A 16,976-nucleotide genomic window follows, 5' to 3' on the forward strand; every position below is an offset into this window, starting at 1 on the left:
TACTCAGCACTTAATATGCTGCCTTTTGAAAAATCCAACTGTTTATTCCTAGCGTTGAGGCTAGGTACCTTTTAGAAGCCCCTTTCAATTTTGCCTAAATATTTGGGGTGCTGGATTTCTGCCCCTAACATCACATTTTATTTGTAACAGTTCCTGCCAGAACAAGGTCTAGGGTTCCCTCTCCTCTTGTAATTCATGCTGTGGCAGGCAGAACCCAGAACCAGTCTCTTTTACAGGACTAATTGTTTTAATAGTAGCAGTTAAAGCAGGTTGTGAGTAGCTATTTTCTTGTCCTGCTGTTCTTAAAAGGAGCAGTTCTTTTCTACTAGCTGTCTCTTCTCTTCCGTGAGGTTCAGCCCTCTTAAACAAAGGGAAGTCATTTACTCGGTGTTTTGTAGCTGTGTGTATGCTGCCTTAAGGACCCTGTGGATAAGTGAAATGCAGTGTCTTGGTTTTGTTTGGACACTGGTGGAATTCCATGAGAATGTTTAGTCAGCCTACTGATACTTTGGCACTCTCCTTAGAGGGTTTTAGGAGACTTGACATGCTCCTCAGGGGGAAGTGAGTCAAACTGGTTGTGGATTATTACCATGAAAGCTAGATCTTAAAGTGCTTCAGTCATATGCATCGTTGTTATTCAGAGGTCAGACAGATGGCCAAGTTGAAAACAATGTTCTAGTTGCTTGCAGTGTTAGTAAGTGCTGGAGAACAAGGCCAGAACCTGTTTATTACCAAACATAAAGCCAGGTCGTCAGTATGTGTAAAGTGATGTAAACTAGTGGAGGATCTTGCCAAGAATCACCACCCAAATATTGTTGTTTGTGGTCCTAATTAAGTCCTTGCCTGCTGACCCAGAAGCTCTCCAATCACATTGTTAACAATTAGCAGTCAGATTAAACCCTGTGATGAGATCTGGGTCATTCTGAGAAGGATAGTACTTCTCATTGAATGAATTTTTAGATGGAATGAGAAATTTTGTCCGATATTCCTCTGGCAAATGGGAAAGAAATGGAAGTCCTCTGTTGGGAAGTTACGAAAGACTTGCTTTTTAGTGTCTGTGTGGCTCTGCTGATAATGATCCTGTGTCCCAGAGAGCAGGCTGCAGGTTCAAAGCTCACACCTCCTCTGCTGACCCTGCATTGCTCGCTATTGCTACAGAGTCTAGCAGTGCTTAAACTGGGAGACAGACGTGTGGCATCTGGTAGCTGTATTCTCATCTCTGCTTATGCTTTGGTTGTGGCCCGGGGTGAGTTGCTTGAACTGACCATGCTGCTAATGTTTTTGATGGCATCTTGTTGTAACATAGTTCAGGCTGTTTGAGGTAAAGGGTGACTTTAAAAGAGCAATGGTGTTATTGCTAGAAAAGTATTATTGTTTGGGTGCAGTTTCCCTTCTTGCCTATGTGGTTTTTAACTCATAGTAATGAGTTTTTTTGACTTCATAGTCAAGAGCTAATGAGGTTTTTTTTTTTGACTCCTTGAAGGTTTTAGAGATGTGAATGTCAGATTTGTGCCTATTAGTCTTGCAAACTTTCAATGAATTGTTTTGGTTTTAGAATGGACATTTACTCCTGATTCTTCATGCACTGTCTGTTTCTGCTGTGGAGATTATCTCCAGTTAGATCCCTCACAGTGGGATAAGTAATTGTTTGCATTTGTCCTCAGCTGCTCTTTGTTGAGCCTAATCTCAACAGCATTGTAACTAATGCTGCTTTTCCAATTCCTTTAGTCCTGTTGAAGTTGTGTAGAAGCAAAGTGCTTATCCCTTTCTGGAAATCATGGATATTGTGGTGGAGGGGCACATAATGCTTGTGTCTTGAAAATTGCTTATTGCCTCGCACAGTCACAGGTTGTACGAGGTGGATGTGGTTGTGTAAGTCTCTTGGCTGTAGCTACTATGTGGGGAGAAACCAGAAGCTTAGGTCTAGGTGTCCTGCAGAGCAAGGGCACGTTAGACCCTGATTTTGGAGACATGGGCTTCGTTCTCAGCTCTTGACTTACTCTGCCTCTATTCACCAAATAAACAGAAGGGCTACTAGTTCTCTGATGGTTTGTCATGTTTAAATCAAAATGTCAATGCTTGAGGCACACACTTCTCTCTTGCCATTGTTGCTCGTGGCCGTCGTGGGGACCTGCTCTCACTTGGTGGCATATGGAGAACTGGGGGACTTTGCTCTTGGGTCTGGGCTTTGCAGAGTTGACATGGCTCATGACACTGTTTGCTTCACGAAATGCAGCTTGACCTACCTAAAGGAAATGAAATGTTAAGTCATTTCTCAGCATTCCCTGAAAGGACTGTTTCTGCTCAAAAATGACGTGTTTTTTTTTTTTTTTTTTTTTTTTTTTTTTTAATTTGCCCCGTTTCTTTCAAACAGTGGCTGTTTGATTTGATAGATATTTATAAAAAAGCTAATGGCATTAAGCAGATCTACGGCTTTTCATCTGAGATAGAGCAATGTGCTAGACCAGGTTTGCTCATAGTAGAGGAACAGGACTGGCTGTAGCAGTACAGCAGCTAATATTTTCTTTTCTCTTAGAGGGCATCATCTCTAGATATTAGATTGATATTCCCCCTGGCTGGTTGGTCTGTGGAGTGCTGCCAATGATGGTAGCTTTTATGATGTGGAGATCTGACCAACAGGGTGGGACAGAAGCCACTGACTGCTTTCATGGAGGCCTCTGAACTGTCATCAATTGGTAAAAAAGCTTTTAGCTCTGCTGACCAGGGCTGGGTTTAAGTCGTTGCTGGAGCCTTGAAGGTAGCCTGCTGCCAGAATTCTGAAATGTTCCAGTCTCATAAGGTTTGATAAGTTTGCTTTGTTCACTGTCTAAATAGTGATTTCTTCTCTAGGGAAAAGGTTTTTTCGCCCCCAAAAGAAAGCAAACAGCTGCATTGTTTGCAGAAAGCTGCTTTTGAAGGCTGTTTTATGTTTATTTAGTACAGACACCAGGCATGGGGGTAGGGAATTGGTTCTCTGCCACTTGAGCATTTTTCCCCTCTTAAAATCTACAGCTGTAAAAATACATAGCTTTGTGTTTAAGACTGATTGGACCTGCAAACTCTTGGCATACCAGCTAATGGACTTTTCAGTAGCCATTCTACTTCCAAAGAGTGGGGTAGCACTGATCTAGAAAGAAAGGGTTGGTCAAAGTGTGTATTTTGTTTTCAACATTTTCAGAGCTTGCCCCATAGTGTAATTATCTCTTAGGAGTAATTTTCTGAATTGCACACTGAGATGGAATTGCAGCCTTGCAGGTCTGGAACCTCTGCAAGGTTTCTGCAGTGGGGAGAAGTGCCATATACAAAGGCAGTCTGTGGGACAACCATTTGGGCTCTTGTGCTTTAATTGTGCAGGTGGCTGTTGTGGCTGCTTGGTCTGGTAGAGAGGGTCCTGACCCACTATTAGAGCTCAGTGAGGAGCAAAGCAGGAATCCCAGGCTGGATCAGAAGGTACACGCAGGCTGATCTGCCCTGCCTCTGCCTCTGATGCCCACAGTTTTCTGTGGGTTGAACAGCTGTTTTATAATTGGAAGGGTAAGCTTCTCTTGGGGAAGAGAATGTGAGGCAGACTATCAAAAGATGGGGGAATATCTAGATGCCTTTGCTTCATTCCTCCTGTGTGTTTTTTGTCATGAGTTGAGAAAATTTGGAATGCTCAGGAAATAGCATGTTAAGTGTATGTAAGTCTAAGTGGTACGTTGGTAAGGCATGCAAGGAGGTCTGTATACTGGATACCCAGAATTTATTTGCTGGTTAAACGTAAGGTGACCCTTCGATCCTTTTGCCTGGCTGTATGGTTAACTGAATGCTCGTTGCTCTATCCGTGTGGCATAGGGCATGTGGTGGGATTCAGGACATTACTCCAAACACCATTTACTTGTTTCAGTTATCAGACAGCCCTTTCTGATGGTATCTGTTTATTTGTAGTAAGGTGGTGGTTAGAGTTTGCACCTGAGGTACCAGACAGCTGCCAGGTGTATCCCAAAGCTATAGGCAATTTGAGCCTCTCCTGGTGTGCTCCATGTTGTCTAAGCTATGCGGTGGTGTTGCATGTGTTGGTGAATAGGTGGAAAAATGCTGAAGCAGAGCTAGACAAAAGCAGATTGCTGGGTGATGAAGAGAAGTAAACCTATTTATTGCCCCTAGGCTTAAAACTGCTGTGCATGGATACCTACCTCTGCTGTAAAACTTGCAGTGTTCACACAATGAAGAGGATTGGGTGTGCAAGGTGTATGTCTACAGCAAAGACCTCTACACAACCAGGTTGCGCTGCTAATTAACAGCTGGGGAAATTGTTCCTGCTCTCATGGAGCGCAGCTTTACAGAAGCAAGAGATTGCACTTTCAAAGGGTAGGCCCAGTCTTGGCAGGCTTAAATCCCCACTGTTCTAGACAGAAATGGCATTGCTTTTTTAGAGGGTTGTGGGTAAGGAATGATCACTGATGCATGCTGTTGGCTCAGAAAGTTTTACATAGGTGCAACACAAAAGGAAAACTGGCTGGTACTTGTGCATTTGGCACTGCAGTAATTAACGGCAAGTTGGGTTTCCCAGCTGTGCTGAACTTCCCAGGCTAGTCTGGAGTGGAAATACAGGTGGACTTCAGCTCCTTGAGCTGGAAGTGTTGGGTCTGTCACAGTTTTGTGTTGCTGCTTTATAGTTCTTACTTTCTGACAGCTAGAACATCTGAAGGAGAGGTAACCCAGTTTCCTCTGAGATTCTTCGCTTGCAGAGCATTTTGATGCGTTAGTAATTCAGGTGGACCTAGTTAACTTGTATCAGCAGTGAACCAAATAAGTCAGCCTCTGTTGATCAAAATCAGAGACAGCTCTAGGCATCAACAAAACCTGTGTTGCCCACCCTGTAAGAGATACTGGGGCAAAAATGTGTCTCTGAAGCTGTCATCCCAACATGGCTGGAAGAAGTACAAGTGGAGACGCTTCAAGTTTTGTGCAGTTGGCAAGTATCCAGTGTTAGGACCTTCCCTTTGGCTTAATGTAGAGACTTAGCTAGTAGTGTCAACATCTGGGACAAATTTTCCGATCTTCCAGTACAGTTGTAACAAATCAATATCTTTTTCCTAACTTGAAACTTGTATCCATACTACATGATTTGTAAAATCATGTAGTAGCCTGATTTGAAAGCCTTTGCATTTGCTCTGTTCCCCATAAGGTTTAGATAAACTGTGGAGAGCTGCAGTCTAAGCAGGCATAGCCAATCTTTCTAGTTGCACAGGTTTCTGCTGATCAGCAGAGATGTGTGTTAAGTGAGCACATATATGCCCTTATCTCACTGCAGAGCACTAATGCAATGTGAACCCTACAACCTCTATAGAGCAGTAGTTCTGTATTTTGAGTCCTGGGGGCTGCCTACAATTGCAAAGCACCAACATCTGGATTTTCACTGGCATGGATTAAACCAGATATACCCTGTGACTAGCTCAAACACCGTCTGGATGGCTTCAAATTTTACTCTACCTTTATGCAGGATATTAAAGCAAAGAAATTCTGTGATTTTATGAATTGTGTTATTTCCATTCAGAATCGAAGGTCTCATTGACTCTCCTCAGGATCCTTCCTGCTCTCGTGATCCTTCCCCTGGCACTTATATTTGTAGGGTTTTGTAATTGTTGGAAAAAAAATAGGAAGTAGTTTGTTGCAGAGTGTTGATAGGATGCTACAGCGGGATTTTTTTTAACGCTGTGTATGTGCTATCAGATGTTGTAGTGCCTTGCTCTGAGTATGTCTGGGAATTCACTATCTACCAGTCAGATGTGCATGCATCTGGAATGTGTTAGGGTGCTCCAAACAGAGGGAAGCACAGTGCTGGGGGAGGAAGGCTGTCCTGCCAGATCTGCTGGGCATCTACCTGTGAAGGCGAGCTTCTGTGGGCACAGGTCATTTCAGTGAGTGATAGCAGTAGTTAATGAACCCATGCTGACTGTACGCCCGGCTGCCTGGGTACTGACATGAAGTTCAATTTGTAGGTTTTTGTAGGCGTCTGTTATCATTCTTGCTTCCCTAAACTGGCATAAAGAAGCACTGTTGTCCTGTTGTGGTACTACAGCGTAATTGTCTGTAGCGCTCGGCATGATTTTGTCATGATAGGGAAACTTTTTTGTAGCACAGACATGCTGTAAAACAACTTTTTAATCTGCAAGTCATTCTAATAATGGATTTAGTTGTGGGCAAGTCATAGAGGTAGCAAATATTCATTAACTCAAAGCTCACATCCTGAATTACCATTTCTAATCCAGTCTTGGACCTGTATAGGACTGGTCAGAGCATTTCTTGGAGTATTAATTTCCTAGCACCTTTACAGATTTTCAAAATGTTTTCAGTGCAGTTTGCAATCAGGCATGCAACTCTGAATCATAAGGCTCAGATACTGGTATGTGGGATGTTTGAATCAAAAGCATGTGTGTTCCCACTTTAACAGATGTTAGAGGGAATGGTTATCTCTTAGTGTGTTTGGATCAGTTGCTAGCTGTCCTGTTAACACTGAGCCTGTCAACAGAGTGTATTCAGGAACATAAATCAGAGTTAATTTGATGTGGATTTAGCCAAATTCCTGCATGGACACATATTTGGAATGAAAATGCTCTTACTCTGAAGTGGCTTAAACTCAGAAGTAAATTAAGCTATGCTAAATTAATTCTTTAAAAAAAAAAAAAAGTTTAATGACATTCAATCTACTATAAGCTCACCTTTCCATCTGAGCCTTCCTGGAAGTCTCTGTGTACCCAAGCCTATACCATGTAATTGTTAAAAGCCACCAAAGAAATGAATGCGTTTTAAAATCCTTTATACTTTCTCATAGTCTTACAAGGTGCATAATGAATGCACAGTATTCACAACAGATGTGGAGGCCAGGTGGCTGCAAGACCTGACACTGACTCAACAGTGATTTTCCATTCACTTTATCCAAATGTAAATGGTGGTAGGGTCATTCTTAGTCGCTTCATTTCAAGTAGATGAATGTTTCTCCCTCGCCTGTTAATTGCATAGCATTTTGTCCTACAAGCTGCGGTGCTGATTGGACTTTCAAACAAAGGGATTCCTGATTTGGTGTTACATTTTTCACCATTATAAAAATAAATATGGAAAGAAGCTTAAGGGAAAAAAACAAAAACCAAAAAATAACAGTGGTCAGAATTCTATGGTTCGACCTCATTCACAGAGTCTCTAAATTAGCTTTCAAAGCCTATGGTTTCTTCTCCCTTCTGGGCTGTTTTTGCTTTATTTATTTATTTATTTTTTTTTGGAGGGGAGAGGAAGGGAAGTAGCTTGCAGGTGTTTCATTCTTCTATATCTTGGAGCTCTGAAGCAGTAGGCAGTGATTCTAAATCTGAGTTTACTTGGGCCCACAAGGCTTAGGCAGAGTGCACGGGGTAAGAAGAAAGAGATGGGGAACGCACAGGGGTGCTGCAGGGTTATGTGGGTTCACAGGTCACAGCCTCTGCCTTTCTGTGTCTTGTCGCATTTCCTGTATTAACACAGCTTTTCCCTTTCAGCTCTTGTTTTCTAGTTAATGCCCAGCCACAACCTCCTTGCTGTATACTGCTGCTGCTGCACAAGAGGAGCAAGGCGTTGCTGAAGAGCAATGGCTTTCTGGACGCAGCTGGGATTGCTGCTGTGGAAGAACTTCACCTATAGAAGAAGACAGACTGTAAGTATTATCCAGAGGGTTTTTTGATCTTAAGTTGTAGCCTTTAGCTTGCTTGTAAAGCAACACAGAAAGAAATTCTTGTATCTAGGTGTCTCAAATCTCAAACCAAACCTGCTATGTACCTTTCCAACAGGTGTTGTAGTTTACATGGCTGACAAGAGACATGTTCTCAGATTTTTGTGGAGAGGAATCCAGGCAACTGATGCTTTTCTACCAAGGCATGTTCTGATCAGTTTCAGTGCTGGCCCCGCCATCTGTTAGCAGTGCAGAAACATACCTGCTTGGGTAGACAGTCTTATAGAGTCATTCAGGTTGGAAAAGACCTTTTAAGATCATCTAGTCCAACCTTTAACCTAGTACTAAAGTCCACCACTAAACCATGCCACTAAATCTACTTGTATGCAAGAGGAGTCTCTCTTTGTGGCAACAGGGGCACAAGAGCGTGAATTCAGCATATTCTTCTCAAAGCTTTTTATCTTCTCATCAATGAGACCTCACAGCATGCTGTAACTCCTGCAGACAGCTAAAAGCCGCAGAAGGCATGTTGTTTCTCCTCCAGGAATTTTGGAGGCAACTGTGTTGGACTGGGGCATGTTCTATAGAACAGGGCTGTGCAGAGGAACTGTCGCATTAGGTCTGACCTTGAGGAGGTATGAGTAGGGAATGCAAAGGGAACACGAGTTACCGAGGTGGTGAGTGGAAAGTGGTCTCTCTGATAAGCTTTCTGAACCCTGCAAATGTCAGGGTGTTTGCCAGCTGGCTGGGGCTGGGTCGTTTTAGAAACTCAGAGTCACATGGGAGAGAGAGACAGCTATCATTTTCGCTAGGGGAGATTCAAACGGTCTGAGAGGTCTTTGCTCAAATGTCTGGGTCTTGTCATAGGACTGGTGTCCAGTGAATTCAGAGCTGAATTTATCCTATTCTTACAGTGCTTAAATAAAATCAGACAAAGGGGACTCGTGCCAGATTAGACTTTTCCTGTAAGCTCCACGGTTGCAGTGCTATCAAGGTGGTGGGAATTTCCGTGCAAGTCGCATGTTTTTGTGCTTACCCAAGAGCCTTGATCTCCCATGACAAGACAGCCCAGCTGATAAGCTGTGGGCTGTGCCAGCCCTAAGGAATGACATTGCCTGCTTTCTGGAAGTATATACAGGTCAGCATCCTAACTTTGTGAACTGCCTCATAATTTAGAAAAATGTTGCAATGGAGCTGGGGCAAGTAGTCTCAGAAGTAGCTGCAGCTCCTAAAAGTGCAGGCTGTTCTCAACTACCACCAAAGTAACCTAGGCTCTCAGAGCTGAAAATAGTCTCTTCCTCACTTGCTACTAGAAATCTTACTCCCGTTCTGTCCCAAACTGGCTTTATGAGCCTGGGGGAACTGCAGGAGATTGTATCTTCTGGAGCAATGCTTAAACTGGTTCAGCTAGGAGGAGACTTCAGAGGAGCTGAGTTTTATGCTGAGGATGGTGGCTGTTTTGGCTGGACCTTATGAAATTAATGCATGAGGTCTGAAGGTTACTTGAAGAGGTCTGAGTCTAGCATGGTATGTCCCATCAAGTAACTGTAGGCTAGGGTGCTGGGCAGCACAAGTTCATAGAGAACTTTCGGCAATGCCACAAAAACGCACAAAGCATCTGCATGTTGGTGGAAAAAGACTTTCCTGCTTGTAATTTTGTCATGACCTTGGATCTGTTCAGCTATTTCTTGGTACCTTTTGCCAGCTTCTGTATCAGTTTCCCATTGAGTAGCCCAAAGACCAGTGCTTTATAGTCTATTCCATACCAATATTATTAGTCAATTCACAGCGAAGGCCCCAGCCATTCCTTCATCACACATTCTGCGTATATCTCCATGTTTTTACTCATTAATGGTTTCAGCGTGGGCTTTAACTGCAGATATTGAGGGGAAGGCCACTTGAAAAAATGGCAAGGAAATGGCAGAACCTCTCTTCTCACCATGGTGCTCTCACGTCTGCACAGTCATTCATGTTTGCTCTACTGTTAGAAGACCATTGTCCTTCACCTAGGTTTGCTGGCAGTGGTGCTCACCCATTTGTACCTACTGAAGATGTAGCCCTGAAATAATCTGATTTTTTTTTTTCCACTGCAAGAAGCGTGGGCTAGCCTTTTCTTCCCACTGAACTCTCTCCTCTGGTGCTGTGAGTTTAGTTTGGGCTGTGTTGCGAAAGCTGGGTTCAAAGCTCAGCCTGACGTGTGCAATTCAAGCGTTACTTTGTACTGGATAACTTCCAACAGCATTGGAGTGGGGGGAAGGAGCGTACGGGGGAGAGCAGGGAAAAAAAAATCATGTTCAGGGGTCACTGTTGTGTAAAAGCACTATCTCTTCCTGCTGTCTTGCAGATCAGGAGTCATCTCAAACTGGCATGGAGAGACTGGTCAGCGCTGGTAGCTCTCCCCCCATGGAAACTGGACCATGAAGATGGGGAGGGTGGCTGACAATGAGATGGGGTGGTAGTTTAGTTAGTTCTTGCTCAACAGATTTCCTGTTGACACAGCGTTGATTTCAGTATTTAAGAGTAGCCAGCATTGTCAGCCAACTGGTGTGAATTGGGCATGCTTTGGGAACTAGCCTAGTAAAACTACAAACAGTTTGTGCTGCCTCTGAACTCACCTTCTGTGTGCAAACGGGATGTTCCTTCCTCAATTCCAGATGGGGCAGGGGTGGCAGCAGGGTCAGGAGACCGAAGCTTCATTTTGCTGTTCACCAGGCAGGTTTGGTCACTGAAGCATGAAGGAGTGGGAGAGGAGACTTGGTTCTTTGGTATCTTCTTAGCAGGAACCTGGGAGAGGCACATCCCTTTTAATATCCATGTGTCCTCTTCTGCAAAAGCTCCAGCAGATGAAAAGCGGTGGTATAATTGCTGTCATGTGAAGGTCAGGAAGCAGCATGGGAAGGAACCTATTAAACTCTAGGAGCAAAAGGAAAAGATTTGTTTTTTTGTTGAATAGCATAAGAGGCTGCCCAGGGAGACCAAACTCTCTACTGAAAATCTGCAGATGCAATAAGTTTGACCCCGTGCAAGGCTCATTTGCCAGCCACATCTGATGGAGTAGCATTTCATTTGCAGCTGTGATGTAGCAGCCTTCAGCTGCTAACATACAGCCAGTCCAAACTACCTCTGGAAAGCCAGAAACATGTGCATATACGTATGCAGAGGCAAACAGCACCTTGCGCGCAGCCTGCACGTGGTTACCTTCTGGATTGTGCAATTAGACTACTGACGCATTTTTGTGGTGCCTTTGTTAGCATGGTTTCAGTGCATTTCCTTATCCAATGGCCATATAACATGTGCATGTGAATAACGGGTGGGAAACAGTATTCAAAACTCATCCTGCAGAGCCGGGCACTGTTACCAGAAATGCCTGGGAGACTCTGATGCTCCATTTTCACTTCTGGGTACAGTTAGCATGTGGCTGGATGTCAGCCATTAATGATATCTGTGAAGAGATCCTAGATGGTTCCTCTGCTGGATCATGGCATTTGTTTTAACATACTGATTTTACAGCGTGAGATTTTTTTTCAAGGTACAGTAGTCAAGAAATCTCACCTCCAAGTTTGATTGGAGTGCTCTGTGTTGAATGTCAAGAGCCTAATTTTAGCTGTTAATGGTGTAGTACAGGAAAACACATTTGTGTGGGGATTATCTCCTCCACTGGAGTGCAGGTCTTACCCGTCTGGCTTGTAAGAGTGACGTAGATATCTTATTAGAAAAGATGTTTTATTCCAGCAAAGGAGAAAAGATTTCTCTTGACCAAGAAAGCATTCCGGTTTCCATTCCCCAAAGCATAAGAAGTAGCAGTATAAAAAGCTTTCAGTTTTCTTTGTCTCGTGGTTTACCCGAGATGCATGTTTAGGCAGCCTTCCTGGAAGGGGAAAGGAGGGAATAGCTGGTGAAGCTCAAGCCTGGAACACTTCTGCTTGTGTTCCAGGAGCTCTGTTGAAGTGTTGCTTTCTCTATGTGTTTCTGTGGGATGTAGCACATACTTTTTTAAGGAGTTTTGCTGTGCTTCAATTCCTTAAAAAATATTCTGCATTTAATAGTAGCCTGTTCTTCTATCCTCACCTCATTCCTCTAAATAACTGAGTTTTTTCTATCTTTACCTGACACTCTCTGTGTATATGTAAGTACCCCAGAGCAGTGTTTGCCTGCTTTTGGAAACATCAATACATCAGAACAGAACGGTAACTAGGTATAAGCTTAGTAGCTTTGTTCTCCTGATAACAATATACTTCCCTAACAGAGAAACTGAAAGATTTGGCATAGCTATACACTGGCACAATTTTCATCCCTGATGTTAGGGTAGAAGCTGAGTGGTTTATTGTGAGGATGAGATGTAAGTACTTCCCACTAACTCTAAAATACAAGGCAAAAAATTCAGCTAATTGCTGGGAAGATTAATTGGGCAATTTCTTGCAGGCAAGAGACGAAAAGAGCTATAAAAAAGCCAAAAATAACCCTCCTTAAGCACATCCAATTCAGGTCTGTAACTGTCACATATCAACAAGAAAAGACTAATTTTTCACAGAGTGTCTCCTGAAGTAGTAGGAACAAACTTTTTGGTCCTGGAATACATAACCAAAAGGACACGAGACCGTGCTTGGAAAGCTGTCCTGACTTGCAAGTGGATTGTGCTGGAAACTCTGTTCTGTCCCGTATTTTGCATATGATGTCCTAATACTTTGTTTTTATTGTTTCCAGTTCCAGCTGCTGATCGAAGTTGCTTGGCCTCTGTTTATCTTCTTCATCCTGATCTCCGTAAGACTTTCATATCCGCCCTACGAACAGCATGAATGTAAGTACCGAATGCTGCAGCTGCTCCCAGAGCGGTTGTTCCATGGCTAGGAGGCAGCAACGCCAACTGGCAAGAGACAAAGCGCAGGGGTAGTGGCTGCATACCTCTCAGTAATCTTGAGGGAAGTTTTAGTGGCTGCTTTCCTTCCATCTTGGGGTCTGCAGCCTGTTCTGACATGATGTATCTTCATAACTGTACACTGCTCCTGCTTTCCTTGGTGTTCCTTGGTTTCTGCAGTTACAGTCTATTAGCTGAGAATTTGCTGTGGGAGCGTGACAAGTCTGTAAAACCCACACAGAACCTAAGCCTTATTTCTCATCCTTGATCCGTATGTGACTTAGCATAAAAAGAAAGCAGTGTTCAGATCTGTTGGAAAGCAATCTCATTTTCAGGCAGTAATGTGGGCTAATGTATTACATAAAACAACAGAGGAGCAATTCCATTCCTTCTAACTGCACACCATCAGCTCACTGTTCAGTAGATTCAGCAGCCATACGTTTGCGAAGAAAACTGTTGTATTTTTCTCTTCACATCATAAATGGGCACATGTCAGCTTTTCCTTCAGAGTAAGCTTATTCTTGCCCTGCGGATGGCTGTCATTAGGCCTCTGTGTTGGTTGCCGTTTGATTTAGGAAGCATATCTTGTTTATTAGCATTATGCTTCATCTTACTGTGATTGGTGGCGACCTCATGCTGCAATCAGCTGACGATGGAAGAGCTCTTTGTTTATCTTTCCTTTGCCTGATTACTACAAGGTAAGGGTTAAGGGTCAGCACAACATGTTTCTGGAGGGCAATCTGAAGTATTTCGTTCTTAAAATAGGTGAAGAACTAGCTCTTACAGCACTTAGCCTGTGGTTCTTTGCCACGGCTGGGGCATTTTATGCTGCTTGCTAGGCTTTCAAGCTAGCAAGGAGCCTGTCAAGGTTGAAGTGCTAATGTCTGCAGTTTCCCTATATGCATTGGACACTGCTGGTCTCATGCACTGCCTAAGCCACTTTCTGCTGTGGCTGGCAGGATAATTGAAGCTTCTCTAAATGCCATCTCGTACTTTGCTGCATGACATTTGAGTTGCCTTTCCTAACCAAGTATTACAGTGGCATTAGGAGAAATACCTGCAATATGGACATGGAACTGGAGAGAAGCAAGAGAAGCAATAGGCAGTCTACTCAGATGGTATAAATAACTGCAGCAGCCTCAATGGTAATTTTTCCCAGCTGCGGCAGTGCAGTGTATAGACTCAAACTCAGAAAGAGCTGATTTTTCATAGCTGCTCATGTTGGGTTTGTTACTCCTTGTATGTCCTTTGGTCTGGCACCCTGGTGTCAGAAGTAGAATTTCATTTTGGTCTTTCACCTGCAGCCCTTTTTCCACCCCATTTTTGTTGACTAATATTGTTTTGTCTGCCTTCTCCCACTGTTGTCACCAAGAATCACAGAGGGTAGAGCATCTGGTAACTTAAATTCACACTATGGTTAATCTAGTTCCTCTCCTGTTCTGAGAAGCCTTCAGCAAAAAGAAAGCTAAGTCCTGTAGTTGAAATCTGGATTGGTTTCACTGATTGTTAGCTCATATGCTGACATATAGGGATGCATTCTGTAGTGGAACATTTTTTGCTGAACTGTGAGCAGAGATACTGGAAGGAAACCTTGAGTTCATGGTGAACTTTGTGGCAACCCTGTGGATGCCTTTGGGGAAACAGGATTGTTATCTGTAATGGCAGCACTGTCTGCTGTTATGAAATGACTTGCAGGTAATGCCTGACGATAGCAGTAGCAGAGCTGTGTGCAGGTGCTTTGCAACCTCCAAATACCCTCGTTATTTGATGGCATAATGTTTTTAATAAACATAAGATTTTCAGCTCTTTTTCTGTTTGATGAAAAGGAGAAGAACCAGGAATTGGACTGTTTCTGTAATCAGACTTTCCAGACAGGACTTTTATTTCCAGCAGCTTGGTCTGGCGTGGGGAACCTTTTTCTGAAAACACAGGGGAAAATTTTGCTAACTCTGCAATGATAGCTGCATGGCTTTCACCAGACCAGACAGAGAAGGCATCTCAGACTGAGAGCTCTCTGGTATTTCTTTCATATCATTAGCATTTTGTTTTAATGCAATTAAATATCTTTATCCAGAAGAAGCATTGAGCAAAATTGCTGACTTTGTCTTGTAGAGCTTGACTTTTTTTTCCATTCCTGTGGTCTTTTGAGGTATTCAAAATGTGCTTCATTTGTAAGAAAAAAGCCCAACAGAAAAAAAAAAATCAATTGAAAAGCTAGATGTTTGCAGCAATACCATTGAAAAGGGAGTGCTGATATATTGTGTTTTCTGAGTAACTCTGCTGTCTTAAAATTGGATGATTCCACAGTAGTCTTTGAGAAACTGCCATTACATGCTTCACTGTATGTAGAAAATTACCACGAATTCCTGTGCACTCTTCCTGTTTCCATACTGCTCTTTATTTTTTTATTTTACTTTTTATCCATGTAAAGTAAAAGGCATGGGGGAGAGGTGTTTCTTTTAGAAATTTTAGGAAAATAATCTAAACATCTTAGCGCTTTTCTTCTTTTATCCTCCCTATACCCCTCTGCCAAGAAGAACAAAAACCAGAAATGAAACAAAAGCCAGAGAGCTCAGGTAAATAGCTTTTCTATTTTAAAAAGAACACTAGGAACAAGTAGTCCCCTGGGTACTGGAAACAATGAACCCTTGGTTCCCTCACCTTTCTCCTGGACAGAGTCCTTGGCTTTCTGCAGGGAAGACTGATAAGCACCCTGTCTTCCTTCCACCACCTGTACCAACCAGCCTTGTTGGATCTGAGCAGACTTCTCCTAGGAGCTTTGTACCGCCTTTGTGGCTGTGGAGGCAGGCACCAAGGAGTGAGGTTTAGAGAGGAGTGAGGTTTAGAGAGAAGCAGGTGGAAGATTGTGGGTCTCATTGTCAAAGCCCTATGCAAGAAAGATGCTTGCCTCCCTTCCCAAGGGCTGGGGTAAGGAAGTGAATTCATGTGCAGAAAGCAGAGTGACAAGCCCTCTCAATTACGGGATTGTATGAGAGAAGCCTTTCTTTGAAGGCTGAGGGATTCACAAGTACCCGGATGGCGTACTGGTGGAGCTCTGCCATGGGCAGTTTTTTTCTGCTTTAACATTCACCAGAATTCATAACATAAACAGGATGCTAATGTTAAGGTATGCCTTAAGTAGGTCTTTAAGAGCAAGAGTTGAATTTTATTGGAAAGACTTGAAATTGGCAGACAGATGCCTTAGTGTTTCAGGAACTCTGAAATCTTAGAATTGTCTGGAAATTAGCAATTATGGGAGAACAATGACATACTTATCTCAGGTAAACTAATGTGGGCACCCCACACATGCTGACCTTTTGCTTGGAGCTTATGGTGCTTGTAAGTGAGAGATGATTTTGAAAACCAAGAGGTCTGAGTATTAAGGGTCTCCAGAACCAAGATCCTGACCTGTTCTGTCGTTTTGGACAGTCCCCTTTGTTGGATAACCATGTTAATCCAGTTAATCAATTACATGTTAACCATGTTAACATGTACTTAATCCTCTTGGTATTGACCATTCTGCTCTCTTGTAAGCAATTTGAGGCAGTAACCAGGACAGGATTGCCATTGCCCTCTGCTGCTACATAGCATGACATCTGCTTTGTCTTGTGTCTGTCTCCGAACTATTGTGTTTTGGTTTTAGGTCACTTCCCAAACAAAGCTATGCCTTCAGCTGGAACCTTGCCTTGGATACAGGGGATCATCTGCAACGCCAATAACCCTTGTTTCCGCTACCCAACTCCTGGGGAATCCCCTGGTATTGTTGGAAACTTCAATGCCTCCATGTGAGTCTAGTCTGACTGCTTTTTCCTAATCTCTGTTCTTGGGGGGACGTATGGAAAAGGGATATTTTGAAGTCACCAGTTAATTCTGCTACCACTTCAAGCACCAATCTCTCCAGCTGCCAGTTCAGAGGGGCTGTGGTGTATCCCCGCGTCCAAGCAGTTGAAGCTCTCATTGAATAGAGCTTTGCCAGGGCAAGGGCTGGGTCTGTTCTCTTACTAAGTGTTCAGAAATCAGCCCAGAAAAAAGCAAGGTGCAAACTCTGTTCCCCAAGGAACCCCCATTACCTGGCTAATGTACCTCCGAGATGGACAATGTAGAGTGAGAGACTAAGAGCAGCTTAAGAGCAGGGTCTGGGTGATTCTCTTTGTTAGTTATTACTGGCTAATGTGTTGCAGGAAGCTCCATTTGTGGCCAGCATCCTTGTACCCTGCCTTGCTTGCTGCATTTGTACTGTCAGGCTAGCTAGGCTTAAAGCAGAATAAAAGATGTCTGCAACCTGGAAAAGCATTTGAAAAGGAGCAAGGGCACACTTACAATATTGAGTTCTAAGAGGGAGCAGTTTACAAGCAGCAGGAGAACTACTCCATCCAAGTCTGAACTGCTTTCAAACGCTTGGAGGTTACCAGTGTAACTTTGCTTGACCCTACTTTAGCA

General features: G+C 43.3%; 1 protein-coding gene across 2 annotated transcripts in view; it reads left to right on the forward strand.

The window, feature by feature from the left end:
- ABCA1 (ATP binding cassette subfamily A member 1) overlaps positions 1–16,976 on the forward strand; it is a 91,580-nt gene that overhangs the window by 7,959 nt on the left and 66,645 nt on the right. For both annotated transcript variants that reach the window (XM_084503469.1, XM_084503470.1), the window contains exons 2-4: positions 7,512–7,666; positions 12,386–12,479; positions 16,180–16,321. In XM_084503469.1, coding sequence (XP_084359595.1) covers positions 7,601–7,666; positions 12,386–12,479; positions 16,180–16,321 — 302 coding nt within the window. In that variant the 5' untranslated portion in view covers positions 7,512–7,600. The remainder of the gene's footprint in view (positions 1–7,511; positions 7,667–12,385; positions 12,480–16,179; positions 16,322–16,976) is intronic.

This window comes from Aythya ferina (genome assembly GCF_964211825.1).
Source record: "Aythya ferina genome assembly, chromosome: Z".
NCBI lineage: Eukaryota > Metazoa > Chordata > Aves > Anseriformes > Anatidae > Aythya > Aythya ferina.